Here is a 19,327-nt window from a genome sequence, read left to right on the forward strand (position 1 = left end):
AAGAGCTGTCAGGTGACTGCCATCACGTAAGCGGTTCCAGGAAAGACCAGCAGAAGAACCACCCAGACTGCCAGTCCACCGAATCAAGAGAAACAAGAAATCATTGTTTTTACCACCAAGTTTTCGGGTGGATTTTTACAAAGCAACAGATAAGATAGCAGATGGTGATCTTTCAGGGAATTGTGAAATCAATTTTCTGGGGGAGGAAAACAGCATAAAAAGTCTATAAGACGGCAGAATAGAATATATGAGTTCATTTCATACATAATAGTTGCAATTGTCTATTGCTGTGTAATAAGGCACTCCAAAAGTTCATGGTGAAAAACAACCACCATTTTATGCTGAAACTTCATGGATCAGGAGTTTGGAAACTGCAGGGGATGGCTCATCTTTGTTTTTGATGGCGCCTCGTCTGTGATAGATCAAATTTTTGGCTGTGGCTGGATGAACTGATTAGGGCCATATGTCTGGGGCCTTGGCTCTGTCTGCTGGGTGCGTTCCTCATTTCTTCTCCCCATCATGTCTTCAGGAACAGGAATGTCCAACTTGGCTTCTTCACTTCCAATAGGCTGGCAGGAGCCGTGAGGATCTCGCTCTGCACAGCTCTCCATGGGGCCAGCTTGGGCTTCCTTACAGCATGGTGGGCCTGGGTAGTTGGACTTCTTACTCGGTGGCTGATTTCTGCAAGGCTTCTGCTGACCTCGCTTCAAAGGTCCGTGAACATCACACCTGCTACATTCTTTTGGTCAACAAGGTAAGTCAGTGAGGCCAGCCCAGGCTTAAGGAGGTCGGGATGGGGGGATTAAGACCCCACCTCTCAATGAGAGGAGCAGCAAAGAATCTGCAGCCTAGGTGGTATTTTGTCACACACTGTATTTCTAAGATGTCATTGCTTGTAAGACACATCCTGACTTCACGGGTAAAAAAATGTGAAAAAACGGTCATAATAAAATTGATGAAATGTACCGTATACATGCTGAGCTGTGGTGTAAAATGTTTTCCACTGTGGGTTGCTTAGAAGTTCAAAACTAGGCTAAATTACATTCCAAAGTGAGAGCCAAGAAGCAATTTCCAGACATCTAGTCCAGACTGAGACAGTTTATCACAGGGAGGATGTCCCTAAAATAACTATTAAAATTTTTGTTATGCTAAAAAAATTCACACGAATGCAAAAATAGATTAATATAATAAACCTTCATGAAACCGTTACCCATCTTTTTTTCTTTTTTAACATCTTTATTGGAGTATAATTGCTTTACAATGTTGTGTTAGTTTCTGCTGTATAACAAAGTGAATCAGCTATACATAAACATATATCCCCATGTCCCCTCCCTCTTGTGTCTCCCTCCCACCCTCCCTATCCCACCCCTCTAGGTGGTCACAAAGCACCAAGCTGATCTCCCTGTGCTATGTGGCTGCTTCCCACTAGCTATCTATTTTACATTTGGTAGTGTATATATGTCCATGCCACTCTCTCACTTTGTCCCAGCTTACCCTTCCCCCTCCTGGTGTCCTCAAGTCCATTCTCTATGTCTGCATCTTTATTCCTGTCCTGCCCCTAGGTTCATCAGAACCTTTTTTTTTTTTAGATTTCATATATATATATGGAATACATGTATACGGTAGTTGCTTTTCTCTTTCTTACTACACCCTGTATGACAGACTCTAGGTCCATCCACCTCATTACAAATAACTCAATTTTGTTTCTTTTTATAGCTGAGTAATATTCCATTGTATGTATGTGCCACATCTTCTTTATCCATTCATCTGTCGATGGACACTTCCATCACCCATCTTTTAACAGTTATCTCCCCACAGGGTCAATTTTGTTTGATCCATATCCTGACTTATCCCTGCCCCAGGATTATTTTAAAGCAAATGCCAGACACTGTATTATTTCATCTGTAAATACTGGGGAATACTGTCTTTCCACGTGCCTTTTTTGTTGTAATCATAGTAATCCATTTGGCTTGGCAATAAATAATATTTACAGCCTTATTAATGGAAACAGTGGACATGGATTCAACCAACTTTGATTTAACTGTGTTGGGAGAGGATAGGGCAGGGCAGAGGAATGCTAAAATTCCCATCTACCATAAAGAGTTGCCACCTGCAAAGTCTAAAATTGGTGAATCAAGGTTCCCTGGTGGCGCAGTGGTTAAGAATCCGCCTGCCGGTGCAGGGAACACGGATTTGGGCCCTGGCCCAGGAAGATCCCACATGCTGCGGAGCAACTAAGCCCGTGCGCCACAACTACTGAGCCCGAGAGCCACAACTACTGAAGCCCACGCGCCTAGAGCCCGTGCTCCACAACAAGAGAAGCCACTGCAACTAGAGAAAGCCCACACGCAGCAACAGAGACCCAACGCTACCAAAAATAAAAATAAATCAATTTATAAAAAATATATAAATAAAATTGGTGAATCAAGAGGCCACATTAAGCACAAATTATTTAGGAGTAAGGAAGAAACTAGAGGAAACAGTTAACCCAGTTGCACATGGACCAGAGAAGGGGAAGTCAGAGAGTGGGGCCGCTGGGGTTTCACTTAAGTGATATACACTTTATTACTCTGATTAAAATAAAACATTAAAAAGAAAATAAGGTGGGGACTTCCCTGGTGGTCCAGTGGTTAAGACTCCATGCTCCCAATGCAGGGGGCCCGGGTTCGATCCCTGATCTGGGAACTAGATCCCACATGCGTGCCACAACTGAGTTTTCATGCCACAACTAAGGAGCCTGCCTGCTGCAACTAAGGTGCCTGCCTGCCACAACTAAGACCTGATGCAACCAAATAAATAAATGTTAAATGAAAAAAAAAAAAAGAAAATAAGATGTTGGAGAATTGATGACTAAAATCTCTTCGGCCCTATAGGTAGTGTAATACTACAATTCCTCAGTTACGTTTTCTTTTTTTTTAAAATAAATTTATTTATTTCATTTATTTTATTTCTGGCTGCATTGGGTCTTTGTTGCTGCACGTGGGCTTTCTCTAGTCGCAGCGAGTGGGGGCTACTCTTCTTTGCGGTGCGCGGGTTTCTCATTGCGGTGGCTTCTCTTGTTACGGAGCACGGGCTCTAGGTGCACAGGCTTCAGTAGTTGTGGCGTGCAAGCTCAGTACTTGTGGCGCACGGGCTTAGTTGCTCCGCAGCACGTGGGATCTTCCCGGACCAGGGCTCAAACCCGTGTCCCCTGCATTAGCAGGCGGATTCTTAACCACTGTGCCACCAGGTTAGTCCCCAAATCACTTTTTAATAGAGCAGAGCCCGTCCGTCTACCTTTGCAGCTAGGGACACTCGACACACTCCAGTTGGAAGAATACCTCTCCTACCAGTCAAACCTGTTTGCACGCCGCGGGTCATTTTGATTATTTTAAAATATTTTCCATGTTCTTCTGGCCAGTCTCTGCCTGCACCTGCCAGGTCACTGTGAGCCGTCTGGACGCTCCTTCCCCCCATGTCCCAGCCCAGCCCCCTGCTCTCTGCTCACAGCGCCCTTCATGGCATGTCGAGGGTCCAGTCCCCACTAGAGGGCAGTCCCTGGGGAGGGCCAGTTCTACCCATCCTGGTATCTCCAGGGCGGCAGGGTCTTCTCCAGAGTGCCGAATGGTGGTGGCCCCACAAAGATACGTCTGTGCACATCTCTGGAACTGGTGAATGTGACTTTATTTGGCAAAGTGATCTTTGTAGATGTAATTAAGGATCTTGAGATGAGATCACCTTGGATTACCTGCATGGGCCAATGACAAGTGTTCTTCTAAAGAGACAGAAGATGAGACACTCAGAGGAGAGGCCACGTGAAGACAGAGCAGACTGGAGGAACGCGGCCATGGCTGCGGAAGCCAGCAACCACCGAACACTGGAAGAGAGAATGGACCCTCCCCTCGAGCCTCCGCAAGGACCTGGCCCACCTCCTCTCCCACTGCACCTGCACGCCGGGCGTAGGGCTGTACACAGTGCTGGTCTCAGACAGCAGTACTTGAAAAGGTGCCCCGCTGAGTCCAGGACATGAAACAGCAAAGGCACTGGCTACCCATTCTCACCAAGGGATTAAGCCAAGGAAATGTAAGAAACAAAAGGATCTGCGATATTTAGAAATGTATTGAGGACTTCCTTGGTGGCGCAGCGGTTAAGAATCCACCTGCCAGTGAAGGGGACATGGGTTCGAGCCCTGGTCCAGGAAGATCCCACATGCCGCGGAGCAACTAAGCCCGTGGGCCACAACTACTGAGCCTGTGTTCTAGAGCCCGCGTGCCACAACTACGGAAGCCCGCGTGCCTAGAGACTGTGCTCCGCAACAAGAGAAGCCACCACAATGAGAAGCCTGCTCACCGCAACCAGAGAAAGCCCGCACGCAGCAACGAAGACCCAATGCAGCCAAAAATAAAAATAAACAAATTTATAGAAATGTACCGAATGACACGTGGGTAGTTACAACAGCAGCTGTGGTAGCACTTGGATATGCACCTACTCATCTATCTGGCAAGAACACAGGAAAGACGGACTCTCCCGGATACCCCGGAAACCCATCTTGGGTGAGGAGAGGACTTAGCTAGCAAAAGGCAAAGAACAAAAACCGAAACCACAGTGACCTCAAAAATGCATGACGTGAAACTTAAAGAGAGACCCTTAAGGGTAGGATACGTAGCCTAACAAAGAGTTTTAATGGTGGAAAGAGTCAAGATCCTCTTTAACGTGACCACACCTGGACTGCAGACTGATTTCCCTCCCATCCCCGTGATGCGCAAGCCCTGGGCACTGGCTGTGAAGGGAGCAGACCTAAGAAGCATGGCTAACGAGTGTTCTAAGAGAAGCAAAACTACAGAAACATCTCCTTACTGCTTTCTTTGGGTATTTCTCCATTGACACTTGTTTTTAAAGGCCTAAGTGGAATCAATGAAACAAGTTGTCATTAAACACCTGCAGCTTATGAATCATGCATGACTCTGTTTCCAGAATCTTTCAGATATTCAAGGCTCGCTTGGCTTTGGTCAGGCAAAAATGGAATGTGAGATGAGGAAAGCACTCTGTGGCTTTAAATCTCACGTGTAAGTTAACCCTGAGAACCAGGAAATGCAGAAAACAAGCCTGCTCCTAAGTTAAACTGGAAGATGAGCAGCACAGGCTCTAAAGAGGGAAACACACAATGACCTGACAGCTATGCCGACAGAAACAAGCCGGAATGCATTCATCCACGTAAACAAAACAGGTGCCATTCAGAAAGGGAGCCCTGTCAGCCCTGGAGGGACAGTTGGGACAGGAATGAAAACCGAGGCCACGGTCAGCAGTGCCCACCCAACAGGGCCCAAGTAGGGTGGTGTCAGTCACCGGGCTTCCTGCATCCCCAGGCCTGATGGCAGTCACACCTTCGCGGTGGGGAGGGCGGGAAACGTCACCTAGGGAGCTGAGGCGTCTGTGCCCTCGTCCTAGTGCCGCCCACAGTGGCCCTTTGTGAGCAGTCACCTGCACCCACTCTGCCACCCACTAGTGCCCGGCTGTCCCCCTGGGGATCCACTTTCAGCCCTCCAGCTTGGGTGTTCCCACCCCTCTGCCACACTGAACCCGGACGTGACCCAGGACTTGGCTTGAGCTATCACAGAGGCCATGAATCTGGAAGGACACAGCCCTGGGACCCTTGTGTGGCCACGTGGGAAGAGCAGGAGACCAAGCCTGCACAGAGGAAGCGGAGCTGAGGCACGTGCGCGCGCACACACGCCGCCACCAGCACGAGTGCCCCTTCTCTGCCGCTGGCTCTGGCCTCACCTCAGCTGGAAACAGACCCCAGCTGCTCCTGCTCCACCGGTGGCTCCTAAAAACGCACCTCCTGCAAGAGCTGCTGTTCCGGCTGCCCTGAGTGTGCCCAGGGCTGTGGCGGCACAGGGGCATCGGACAAGTGTGGCTGCCATGCCTGATGCGGGGGGAGCCTGACGCGGGGGGAGCCTGATGCCGGGGGGAGCCTGATGCGGGAGGGGAGCCTGATGCGGGGGGGAGCCTGATGCGGGGGGGGGGAGCCTGATGCGGGGGGGGGGAGCCTGATGCGGGGGGGAGCCCGATGCGGGGGGGGAGCCTGATGTCAGGGGGAGCCTGATGTCAGGGGAGCCTGATGCGGGGGGAGCCTGATGCGGGGGGGAGAGCCTGCTCCCAGATGTACCCAGAGCTGTGACTATGAGTCTGCATTAAAAATCTTTTTTCATACTTCCCTAACTCCCTTGCTACATTCTTGTTTCTATGGAATATGTGAATAAAATTTGTTGACTGAAAAAAAAAAATTAAAAAGCACCCACACCCATACACATGCATGCGCACACCCCCCCCCCCCCCGGGTCTCCTCCTTCGGGTCCAGGTCTGGGTTGCCCTCGGCCGCCCCATCCCTGGACTCCATAGGTGGGCCTACGCATCTCCACGTTGTTTCCGACGATCGGCCCGGTGCCTGTGGCAGCAGAGGCTTCCAGGGCCCGGCTCCCCGTAGGTACTGATGAGACGGCGCCTCTGGTCTCCAGAACCGAGGGCACGAACACCTACCTGGTCACCCTCTGGGGGACGGACACCTGACCCTACACTCCCATCGTCCAGCCTTTTTAGTCTGTCCATCCATTCCTATAGCAGAATTTCCATATGACGACACTGGCTCCAATCAGTCGGCCTGGAGCGGGAGATACAACAGCTGCGGTCAATTCTCAGTAGGAGTACAGCTTACCCTCGGTACTCTTTATTGGCAGTGGAAAATTTTGCTTCAGTACTTTATTGAAAGAAAGCAATAAATAATACTGTGATAAAAATAGTTCAAAAGTAGACTGTACATACTTTGTTACATAATCAGGAAGTTCACAAAAGATGAATAGAAAAACAGAACGGTAACAGTGAACTGTACAAGTAAATTAAAGGCAGAGCCCAAATGTAAAAAGACACGCCATCTCTGTCTACCGGTACATCAGCTGCGTAATAAATAATGCACCATGATCTGAACACATCTCTTGCTGGCTTTTTAATATGCCATTTAAAAAGTAAAAGTTACATTTGCTACTTATAGAATCCAAAATGGCTATATCGTCAAAATCTAAAAATGTACGACTAGGTCCATTCTTTAAACATGTTTACAGACAAATGTAAAAGGATGATTTACATCAGAAAAATAAGGCCTTGATTAGAGCTGCACTACATTATTTTCAGGATCTCGTGCCTTTATCTTCCGCGCGCACCAGTGTCTCCTCAGTGAGTGCAGTGCTTCGTGATTGGTCCTCTAAGAGTCAGCGCCCTTGACCCGGCTTGGGGGGGGCGGGGCGGGGAAGGGGAAGGGGGCGGGCGCGGCGGGCTGCGGGGGCCCAGGCCCCACCCCCCCACCGGAGTCACTCTTCCCCCAGCTCGTGGCTTCTGCCAGTCACCCAAGACGAGGTATCCGGATCCACAGAGACCAGGCTATGGAAGAGCTCACCGGTCCTAAGAGATTTTCATAGTGTTATAATGATCCTTTCAGTCCAAATTTGATTAAAAGCTGATATTTAACACCCCGTATTTTTAATCTCTTCACGCTACAGAGTAAAGCATTTCTTGCTAGAAAAAGTATAGCTAAGGTCAGTCATTAAAACACAACAATTGCTTGAAAGTAAGTTGGCTTCTTTCAAAATGATTGTTGTAGGGCTAGGTTACAGTTTGTAAAGGATAATGCATGCTGTGTCATGATGATTTTACAAACGCAGTAAAATCCTTTTCTCTGTCATGGTTTATCATTAAAAAATTAAACAAGAATAATTACAATAAATGCATAATTTACAAAAGCCCTATATTTGTTCATAGGATTTATACATACAAGCATTACAGTACATTCCTTTGAAAGACTAAAATCAGATATAAGAACATGAACTGATCTGAAAGGATATTTATAGCCTGGATATACATGAAAAAGTAAGTAACTATATAAATGAAGTCATAAGTTTACATAAATATAAGAAACATTAAATTCTAAAATATTTTCTCTATGGTATTCATGAATTTTTCGCTAATTAAAAACTCTGTAATAAAATATCTTAGGGTCCATATAACAAGTATTAACAGATTAAAGATTCCATTGAGCTCAAAATGTAGTCTTCGCTGGATTCAAAATGCTGCATAATCATCTGTAGAAGTAGTGTGGGTAAACTGGAAAATAAAATGAAAGCAAACGAGTCAGTCTTGAGACGGCTTCAAGTGCCCGAACTCCTACCCCTCCACGACCCCCCAAGCCCTACTTTGTGTGCTTTGGCTGCTTTTAGAATTTAGGTAAGTATCAAGGACCAAGCAGATCAAGGACAGAATTCCTTTCCTTGACTGACTTTCTTTTGACATACATCTAAAAGCTGCTAATAAGAAAACCAATCAAGCCTTCCAGCTGAGACGTGACAACAGAACCCTGAGAGCAGCGAGGGGAGGGCTGGGCTCCCGGGCCCACAGCCACCCAGAGCACCACCTGCAAAGCAAGGGTGGCCCCTCAGCAGCGGCCGGCCCCCAGATGCCAGCGCAGTTTCGTTTTAAAGACGGGCATCTGGCCTGAGAGGCACACGGCGGTGCAGCCTCTTGAACCCTGATGCTTCGGGGCTTGTTCCCTTCGAGAACGTGCACGCAGGACACGGTGCTGCAGCACCGCTGACGCGGGAGCGACACCAGCACACAGGGCAACGCGAGGGAGACCCGGGCCGTGCACTGACCACTCCCGGCGGCAGCTAAGCGCCAAGGTCACCTTCCGCTCTCCTGCCGCCCCGCCCCCACGACGCTCCGGCGCCGGGGCGTGGCCTCCGCGCACCTGCGGGGCCGGGCCGCCCTATACTCACCGGCGGAGGCTCAGCAGGAGTAAGTCCTGACTGCAGCGGAGTCCAGCCTCTGCGCTCCCGCCACGCTGCCTGGTCCGACAAGCACGGGAGGAAGCGTGCAAACACAGCGTGCGGTTAGTGGTGGGACGCCACACGGGGGCACAAGGACGGACACGCACTCACATCCACAGCGGCCACCTCCTGAGGTCTCTGGGGGAAACCTCTAGAGGGGGAGGGGCGGACGAGCCGGAGAAAGGGAGCCTAAGGGCCACCACGTGGGGGTTCCCTTCACCTCCGCCACCCTGGGGGGCACAGGGAGGTCACACTACAGCAGCAGCCGCAGTCTGATGACAGAGAAACGCCTGCACGGCGGGTGACGACTACTCAGCGTGACCACGTGGTCCCTCCTTAAACCCTCTAGATGCAGAGAGCGCCTGGACTTCTCTTTCGCTGTATCCGCGAGGACGGTACTCGGTACTCGGGCAGTAGTAACAGCGGCCACGTGACGGGCCCCCCCAAGGGGACGACGGCCTGGAGGCCCCGCGCTCTGCTGCCCCAGGGGGACCCGCCTGCTCTCTCTCCCCGGGGAGCCTCCCCCAGCGGCTCGGGCAGTGGGCAGAGGGCAGAGGACGGGGACTTGGCTAACAAAGCGGAAGCCCAGTGTCAGTTTCCACCCGAAAGGATGTCACCATTGACGTTTTTTTTCTTGTCAAGAAACAGGCTGCAGGGCCCAATAGGTAAGCCCTCACCCCGCTTCAATCTGAGTAAGAAATTTCCACAACCCCTAGCAGAAATCCACTGCCCCCAACGCAACAGTTTTCGTTTTCCCACAGGTCCAGCAGGAACACATCTTACCAACATTTGGCCGTGGTTCCAGAAAGGGCTTAAGACAGCTGGTGCTGCTGATTGGAGCAGATTTTTTTTTTTTTAAAGCCATTGATTTGGACGTTTTATTTTACTTTATTTATTTATATTTGGCCATGCCACGTGGCACACAGGATCTTAGTTCCCGACCAGGGATCGAACCCGCGCCCCCTGCATTGGAAGCGTGGAGCCTTAACCACTGGACCACCAGGGAAGTCCCGCAGATCATCTTTCTAAATCCTTCTGATCCTAAGAACCCCAGAGACCTGCTGCACTTTGCCTTCAAAAGCCATGAAAACAACCCATTTTAACAGTTTATGCCTTCCTTATTACACAAGAGTAAAAAGTCATCTCCCATATAATATATTGCCTACACCTCTTTCTAGGAGTATTTTTAATTTATCAAAACTCTAATGTTAACATCACTGTGAACATTTAACAGCGAAATGCGATTTATAACGAGAATGGAAATGAAGCAGTGAGGAAAATAAGAAAGCACTCATTTAGACTATCCAATAAATTGAAGGCCAAGCTACAGTTAAAATCTGTAAAAATGAACTGCATGCTCCTTGGAAGAAAAATGCTATTTAAAAAAAAAAAAATTTGCTGGGTTCCCCCTGGGTTCCCTCCCACTCCCCGGGTTAAGCACATTATTGAATTCTGGCACCGAGATCCAGCTTTTTAATAAAAATGCTGCCCTGTAAGCCACCCTCACTAAAGTGTCCAGCTTATTTAGCAAAGGCTTCCCTAAATGTACTTTGCTCTGGTTTTCATACAGGCAAGTGAGAGTAAAACTTACAAACCTACGCATGGGAAGGGCTGACAACAGGAGAAAACTGCAAACCCCGTCAGCACACTTCAAAAACCCCTCGCTCTCCTGCAGCCCCGCCACGGCAGGCATGGGGACAGCCAAGTAACAGCAGCGCCGCAGGGGCCCTAAGGGCTCCGCCCTCACGGGACTGAGGACGCGCCAGGCGCTTTCCTGAGCCGTGACCCACTCTGTGAATCACTTGTGTAACTGGCACAGCCAGCCGGGGAGGAGGGCGCCCCAAGACGACCCTTTCCCAGATGGGAAACAGGCGCGGTGCTCAAGGCGCCTCCTAGGCCGCAGGGCCAGACTCGGACCCAGGCCGTCTGTCTCTCAATTTTGCTCTCGAGTGGGGACACAGCAGCACTGAGAGCCCACCCTTAACTAGCGGTGCTCTCTGGCAGAGCAGTTGTCAAAGGGAAGATCAGAGCTGGGTGTGAAATGACTATGGGCCCAGCCGTGCTCGGGTGATGACTTCTCTCGGCCTCACCCTCTTCCTTCTCCCCGGCCTTCTACAGCGTGCAAGGGACAAATAACGGTGAGGACAGAGGGAGGACAGGAAGGTAGAGGTTATTTCAAATGGACTCAGTCATCCTTCTAGCGTGAAGAGAAGTCGAGGGGGAAGTGGTGTGGTCTGAAAGCTACTACGCTATTTTATGAAACAGCTTCTGAGTGCTGCCTGCCACACACACATCTTTACGAGCATGGGTGTCGATCTAACGCTCTGAGAACACACGCGATTCTTAGTTTTATTAGTTAGAAGAGTATGCTAATATTCAACCAGACAAGAACTTAAGAATTAAGACTGTATTACTGTTAAACTTTTATAAACAGATGTTAGGATGAATTTTAAACATTTACACCTGGGCATGCAACAGTACTCCAGTGCCTTGTAACATATTAAGTAGGCCATTCTAGATCATCATTAACGCTCCAGTCCCAGAGCTGCTCAAGCCGCCTACAAGCGGCTGGGGCAGCACTGCATCACCTACCGTCCAGCTGCATCTTCTTTGGCTGCACAGAGGGCGAGGACAGAGAGGATGGGACCCGGAAGTTTGCGGGGAGAGTCTCTGCTGACCCAGCAGCTAAGCCACGAACATCCTTTGGTCTAAATTTTTTTCTCCAAGAAGGTGCTCTCCTAAAGCTTTTATCATCATCCTGGTGAATTAAAGGACAGAAAACAAGACAGATTTAAAAATAAAGGACAAAAACATAAAGTTACCAGCCCTTTAAAATGACTGAGCTTGTTACCGCATCTTTATTTCACCCCGTTCGTGACAACCATGTGATTAGCTGGGAGCTGTGGAGAGTGGCCGGGGACCGGTACCACTGATGCTGGGACCCTAACTGAGCATCAGCCAGGACTGCCTGGGCCGCCCGGGTGTACGTTCCTCCTGACAATTACCAGGCTTCACTTCTTATCGTGAAGGAATCACCTTCTCGCTATATAAGATAACACATTTTTATTTGTCTTTAAAAACAATTTTCGAGCTGTAAACAATTCTGTCTCATGCTGGGACAGAGCCAGGAAATGCTGCTTTAGGTGCCCTTCTACTCTCTTTGTCAAACTCAAGTTTCCTTAATGTCCAATGAAGAGAATAACAATAGTGTGGGAATAAATGAGTCACGGTTTTGTGTAAGGGGAAATTAATATTTTGTGCTTTTCAATATACTTATGAAACAGTCCCCCAAAGCACAGGGGCTCTGGATTAGGGTAAGACATCCAGCTGGTCCCCAAAACACAACTTAGATTCCATTCCTAAGCTGAAACCAGTGTTTTACGATATAAAAAAAATACTTTTGAGGGGTATCAAAAGTTAAATAGCGAGAATTAAAAAAAAAAACAAACCCCTATCTTACTGAAGATACTCATTTTTTAAAAATTAATTAATTTATTTATTTTTGGCCATGCTGGGTCTTTGTTGCTGCCCACGGGCTTTCCCTAGTTGCGGCGAGCAGGGGCTACTCTCTGTCACGGTGCGCGGGCTTCTCACTGAGGTGGCTTCTTTTGTCGTGGAGCATGGGTTCTAGGCGCACGGGCTTCAGTAGTTGTGGCTCGCGGGCTCTAGAGTGCAGGCTCAGTAGTTGTGGCGCACGGGCTTAGCTGCTCCGTGGCATGTGGGATCTTCCCGGACCAGGGCTCGAACCCGTGTCCCCTGCATTGGCAGGCGGATTCTTAACCACTGCGCCACCAGGGAAGTCCAAAGATATTAATTTTTTAATAGCTCATTTGTTAACAAATTTTTAAGAGCAAAGCTTAACTTGTAAAGTAAAATTGTCTCCACATTTAGAAGAAATACCCTGACTACGTGGTTCATACAAGTATGATAAGATAATGACTTTTAAAGTTGCATTAATGTAAATTAAGCTGAAAACTTACTTCATCGAACCTTCTGTCCGTCCCCATGACCAAAAGGTTGTTAAACTCTCTTTCCAAGACAGCACGAGCCTGAAATCATAAAACAACACCACCCTACAGCTTTCAACAATCTCATTTGAATATCAGCATATCCGGACTGTTTTTTTAAACCAAGACTTTAAAAACAAAACAAAACAAAAAAACTCAAACTATGATAGTATTTTAAATCAGGGGCTTAACATGGAGTCCATGGATGGCCTTCTGGGGAGAGGGATCCATGACCTCTTGGAGATTATATACAAAAGTGTGCTCTGGGGGTTGGTGCTGGTGGGAAGATCGGGGTACTTGCAAAAGATATACAATCTTCCGCAGAAGAATAAAAAAATTTCCTCATTCTCCAATGAGCCCACAAGTCAACAAAAATTGCACAGGGCAATTACGTGTAGAAACAAAATTAATAAAACCTTCATCTGACACACAAGAGTTATTTCTCTTTCCACGGAAGAACTAAATCTTGATACACGTCACTCTTAGCAGAGTATTGACTTGAATGAAAGTTCCCCTTATTTTGTTTACCGTAAGACTCTCATGCTTCCAACGGAAAATGAAAAGTCGATAGGCAAAAATACTGAGGAATGAAGCATTACGGATTTTGAACTATTATATGACGGATTTGGTATGGAATGAGATTACTAGTGGTCTGAGATGTTGTTAAGTTTGGTCTCCATTCAGATAGGCAGCTACATGTCTGCATGGGGAGAACGGACCACACACCGCGCCCCAGTGAAGGCCCGGCGTCTGGGCTGTACCTGTGTGTTCTGCGTAGGGATCTGTAACAAGAGGGCCAGTGCGTTGAAGTCGAAGGTTTCGTCTAAGGCCAGAAGGGCACCGTGTACACCGCTCTCTACGAGATTGTTTGCATATTCCTTGAGACCAATGGAGAGGATCCAGCGAATCACTCGATCATTGCTCCAAACAAGCACATCTGCAGATGAATAAAAACAGTTTTAAAAGTGGCCTCAGAAAGCTGTGTTCATCACGCATACCCTGCAGGCACGGCGGAAAGATCCCTACCGTGAAACTGACCCTTCAGTTCCTGACAAAAGCCACGATCTCCGTGAGGGCTGGGAGACACCACGAGGCGGGCAGCCAACCCCTACTGTACTGAGACGCTGATGGCTCGGCCCTTCTCCACTCTAATGGAGACTGTCCCGTTAGAACTCATTCTTCAAGTGAACCCAAGAGGAATGAAGTTATTATGTACACTTCATTTCTAGAGACTAGAAAACGAGGATCCGGGGATCAGAAACAAAAGGACACACAAGGATGTGAAGGCCCACCAGGTACGAACACGTTTCAGATACAGACTTGTGAGTCTTTTGATGTACTTTCTTCCCGTCCCAAGGAGGAGCTGGCACCATATCCGGACACCTTGCTCAATTCAGCATCAACCTCTCACTTATAATCGTGAAGGCTTTTTTCTTGAAGCCATTTTTGTTGTCTCTCTTTTGTTAAAAAGAGAGAAACTTAAAGATATTCTCCAGCATATTAGAGATTTAGGGGGGAGATTTCATATTAAGCCAAGTCATAAATGATTAAATCTGCGCTAGTAGAGAGCTAAAAATAGCCACTCTGTACAAACACATCCAGATGATCACCGATTACTTTCAAAGACAGCTTCTGTCAACCGTAAAAAGATTTAAACCATTTAAACCATACAGAAAACAAATGAAACAGATTTACAGATTTCATTTCCAATGCTCTTTTCTGGATAAAGGTATAGAATATATAAATGTTGGCTTCTGGCTTTTCTCATGATTCAAATTAACTCAATCACGACTCAACTATCCTTCAAATGGGCTGTCTCCCCAACCATATTTTTACCTTTAGTTTGTTTCTTAGTAAAAGCTGGGGATGAAAACAGCACTTATACTCACAGTGCTGTGGTAAGGATTAAATAAAGTAACCTTTGAAAGTGCCTGGACTTGTTCCATAAGTCTTACTATTATTATTACTATTAATATTATTAATTTATTTTCTGAAAATTCTGGGAGGTTTTACATTGAGCTTAATCACTAACACCTTATTTAAAAGCACTCTATCATACTTGATCATTGAGAGGCGCACAGAGTGAGACGCTCCCCCTTGGAGACAAGCATCTGACATCTCCCAGTTGGACAGCCCACATCCTCCCAGGCCTCCGCACCCGCCTTCTAACTGAAATGCCTCTGCCCTCCTCCCTGGCTAAGAAGCTCCCACTGCACCTTCGAGGCCCGCTCCCTCCAGCCTGGGAGGAGAGCCACGCTGCTCTCCTCTGCGCTCCTCAAGTCCTTTGACAAATGGCCAGAGCAGTATTTTTCACACTTAAATCAAATGAGTGAACAGCAGGTCTTGTTCTTTTCGGCTCTGGAATTATCTACAGTGTGTAGCAGCATTTCTGAGTGAAACAGGACACGTGTCATAGTAACAGAAAATCTCTAGGGTCATGGGAAAAATGTTTACCTTGAGACAGCTAACCTATAGACTGAGCGCAAGGACACAGGCACAAGTGCTCTGGCCACAGAGGAGGATCTTAAAAACACTCCCTCCTCTGTAATGATGCCAGACACGTTTTCTCCACTTAAAGCATTTCCTGATTTTTTTCTTTAAAACAGGATATCACTGAGGCTGCTAGTACACTGGGAAGCAAGAAACAGGACTGTACTACTGTACTAGCCTTTTAGTTCATTCTGGCTTTCTTCTCTTTTTCTTTCCAGTTCTTTCCGGTCATAATTTAACCTTCGCAGGCACATAATTCCACACTGGAAACTGTTTCTATTTCCAAGAGAAAAAGAAAAAAAAGAAAAAATTTAGACCTGGCAATAGTCAAACATCTCTCAGCCAATTAGTAAGAACCACTTGCGGCGACTAACCTGTGAAAACTATCAACCATTTTCAGCTGCCCGCGAAGGTCTTTCTTGGTCAAGTGGTCCAGCATCCGCGCGTCCACGAGGCACTCCATGAAGTAGCTCCGGTACTGCGGGAGGCCCAGGCTGGGCAGCCACTCGTTGCCGATCCACTCGTGGTTCATGTCCCCGTACGCCAGTGTCTGCTTTCAATAATCAAGGACCATCAGTTCAGGAAAAAACCCATGAAAGCAGCCACAAAGACCGTTTATATCATCTTTAAACTGGATTTTTAATCTGTTACATATTCTCAAAGGCTAATAAGCTAATGACAACGTGGTTGCTTATAATTTCAAAATAATTTGATCTCTTATTTACTACCTTATAAATTTGCTGGCAAAATTTTATACAAAAGGAATTATGCCATTAAAACTCTATGACTCTCTTGTGTGTGTAAATTTAATCTATTTAACAACCACGATAAAATTATAACTGACTACACATTACTCTTCTGAAATAGCTTTTATACATAATAATACATCAGCAAAGAATGATCACGACTCATGAACAAGTTTGAAGGATCAATCGAACTCTACTCATTAACAATATCTCTGGCTGTCTTTAATTTTATTTTTAACACTTTGTTTTCCAAATTTCCTTAACAAGACATCTGTTAATTTCCAAGTCAGTCAAGTGAATTAAAAAATAGTTTTAAAAGAAGCGGTAAGCAAAGCAGTAACTGATAGGCTGAAAGGAGAAAGAGACAAACGCACAATTATAGTCAGAGACCTCAACCCTCCTCTCTCAATTATTCAATAACTGATTGAACGAGGAAGCCAAAACAGACAACCAACCAACCCCAGTAAGGATACAGAAGCCTTAAACAACGCTATCAACCAACCTAACCTAATTGACATTTTATGTAACACTCCATCCAACAGCACGATACATTCTTTAAGGGGATGTGGAACACTCTTCAAGACAGACAAATCTCAGCATACTTAAAGTGGCTGAAATCATACAAAATATGTTCTCTGACCTCAAAAGAATTAAATTAGGAATCAATGAAGCAGAAAGAAGAAAATAAACCAGCAGAAATCAATGAAATGGAAACCAGAAAAACAGAAAATAAAACAATGAAACTAAAATCAGTTTCTTCATAGATATCAATAAAATTGACTAACCAGAGTGATCAAGAAAAAAGAGAAGACATAAACCACCAATATCAAGAATGAAAGAGGGGACATCAGTACAGATCCTATAGACACTGAAAGGATAGCAACAAGGGTAAACTGTGAACAACTTTAAGCAACTTACATAAAATAGTCTACTTTCTAGAAAGACACAATTTATGAAAGCCACTCAGTAAGAAACAGATAACCTGAATCTATTAAAACTCGTATTTGTAGTTATGAACCTTCCTACCCATCCATACACGCACACACATAAAATCTCTACCCTAAATGGCTTCACTAGTGAATCCTATCAAGCATTTATGAAAAAAATACCAATTCTACACAAACTATTCCAAAATAGTGAAGAAAAAAACGCCTAACTCATTCTACGAGGCCAGAATTATCTTGATACCTAAACCAGAGAAACATATAATAAGAAAACTACAAACCAATATCCCTCAGAGACACAGAAGCAGAATTCCTTAACAAAGTATCAGGAAATCAATAATCAATTAAACGAACAGGGTATCATGACAAGTAGGGTTTATCCCAAGAACGTAAGGTTGGGTCAACATTTAAAAAACCAATGAAATTCACTGTATCAATGGACTGAAAAGAAAAACCATAATATCATCTCGAAAGACAAACAAAAGGCATCTGACAATATTCATCATTTATACACGGAAATCTCAGCAATCTAGGAATGGAAGAAAACTGCCTCAACCTCATAGAAAGAGCATCTACAAAAAACGTAGAGCTGACAACATACAATGCATTCTCCCTAAGATCAGGAACAAAGCAAGGATGTCTGCACTCACAACTTTTATTCAACACTGTATTGGAACTCCTAGCCACTGTAATAAGACAAGAAAAAAGAAATCAAAATCATATGAATTGGAAAAGCAATAAAACGGTATTTGCAGATGACCTGGTTATTAATGTCGAAAATGAATCTGCAAAACAGTTACAAGAATAAAAATGAGTTTATTAGCAAAGTTGCAGGATACAAGGTCAACATATAAAAACGCACAATACTTGTAAATACTAGAAATAAACTGGAAATTGAAATTTTAAAAAGTACCACTTATAATAACATCATCAAAACCCATGAAATCCTCAGGGATAAATCTAACAGAATATGTGCAAGGTCTGCACAATGAAAAATAAACACATTATATGTATATACACACATACCAAAGAAAGGTACTTGATGTTCTTCAGTCCAAGAAGACTAAGGTATATTCAGAGGAATTCTGTACCTTATGGAATCCTCGGAAATAGTATCTCTCGACTACCACCATGGTCTGTCTCAAAAATATGGGCTCTAATCTATTATTTATACCAACGAAGCTGGAAGGAATGACTCAGACTCCAGCAAGAACACTCAAATTCTAATAGAAAAAAAAAATGTTTCTAATAGAAAAAAAAAATTCTATAAATAGTCGTGAGTGGAGATAAACATCAAACATTTTTGGGACATCATCACAGTATCATGTTTTTTCACTCTTTCAAACCCAACTCTCATCTCATAAGCCTGACACTTACAGCATGAATATCTGGTATTATTTTCCTGCTTGCGGATTATGTATTCTTAAAGAGACACAAGATGCAAAGACATTTCTAAACAGAGAATTCCATGGAAGCAGAAGCTTCCGTATCTTTGTTTACTCCTTAGGTACTCTAGTCACACCTAAATGGTCGATAATGTAGGTTTCTGGGAAAATCAGGCTCGATCCCAGGGAGACCCACACCTCCTAGGCTGTCATCACAGCCTCTGAAAAAAAGCACACAATGGGGCTCTCTCATGATCAGAGGACATTTGGGATAGAAGAGACTCTATAGGGTCTATTTTTCCATCACTGAAACGACCACATACAAATCAGTTTTCTGAACTCTGTACAAGGTGAGAGTGACGGCACGGATGCAGCTGTCCTGTTCGATCCTGTACCACCGGTGGGCAGCGTAGTCTCGCGTGGACAGCTGGGTGATGCTACTTCCTAAATGAAGGCATCCAAAGCTTTGACAACACCTTGATGTCTTCTTCCCCTGAGTGCCCAAGGGCACCTCAAACTTCCCCTTGGGTTAGGAGTTGGTCACTGTGCTAATACCACAGGGAATATGCACTGTACGCCATGTGCCCCTGGCAGATTCACGGACACCAGGAAGCCTCTTTGCTTTCCTCTCCTCTGGGAGAGGGGTGGAGTGAAAGCGGTCCTTGCTTACGCTGAGGACTGAACGTTGGCAATGCTGGTGTCATCGGCAGGGCTCATCCTCGTTTATATTTCCATTGCGAAAAGCAAACATCCAGCTTATTTAATTTACACTTCGTGCCCCATGACGCAGGGAATTTTATATTCAAGTGCTCACCAAGTTCTGCTTCTTAGTGTAAAATATACTGATGCTTAAGTAATTATGAAATGCACTCTTTCAAATTCACTGATAGTCATTAGTGACTA

The 19,327-nt window shown here is 45.8% G+C and overlaps 1 protein-coding gene and 1 long non-coding RNA gene across 8 annotated transcripts in view; one reads left to right on the forward strand and one right to left on the reverse strand.

The window, feature by feature from the left end:
- Positions 1-6,690: 6,690 nt before the first annotated feature.
- Positions 6,691-19,327, reverse strand: part of PPFIA1 (PTPRF interacting protein alpha 1) — a 93,435-nt gene continuing 80,798 nt past the window's right edge. For 5 of the 7 annotated variants that reach the window (XM_082341864.1, XM_082341865.1, XM_082341866.1 and 2 more), the window contains 7 exons: positions 15,724-15,902; positions 15,528-15,625; positions 13,621-13,796; positions 12,833-12,901; positions 11,445-11,610; positions 8,802-8,870; positions 6,691-8,133 (listed from right to left, as the gene is read on the reverse strand). In XM_082341864.1, coding sequence (XP_082197990.1) covers positions 8,812-8,870; positions 11,445-11,610; positions 12,833-12,901; positions 13,621-13,796; positions 15,528-15,625; positions 15,724-15,902 — 747 coding nt within the window. In that variant the 3' untranslated portion in view covers positions 6,691-8,133; positions 8,802-8,811. The remainder of the gene's footprint in view (positions 8,134-8,801; positions 8,871-11,444; positions 11,611-12,832; positions 12,902-13,620; positions 13,797-15,527; positions 15,626-15,723; positions 15,903-19,327) is intronic. The other 2 variants (XM_082341870.1, XM_082341869.1) reach the window with 1 other exon arrangement.
- LOC309605731 lies at positions 8,809-10,363 on the forward strand. The gene is made up of 2 exons (XR_014231519.1): positions 8,809-8,914; positions 9,202-10,363. It is a non-coding gene; the product is annotated as an uncharacterized lncRNA (long non-coding RNA).

The sequence above is a fragment of the Balaenoptera borealis genome (assembly GCF_965194805.1).
Source record: "Balaenoptera borealis genome assembly, chromosome: 11".
Taxonomy (NCBI): domain Eukaryota; kingdom Metazoa; phylum Chordata; class Mammalia; order Artiodactyla; family Balaenopteridae; genus Balaenoptera; species Balaenoptera borealis.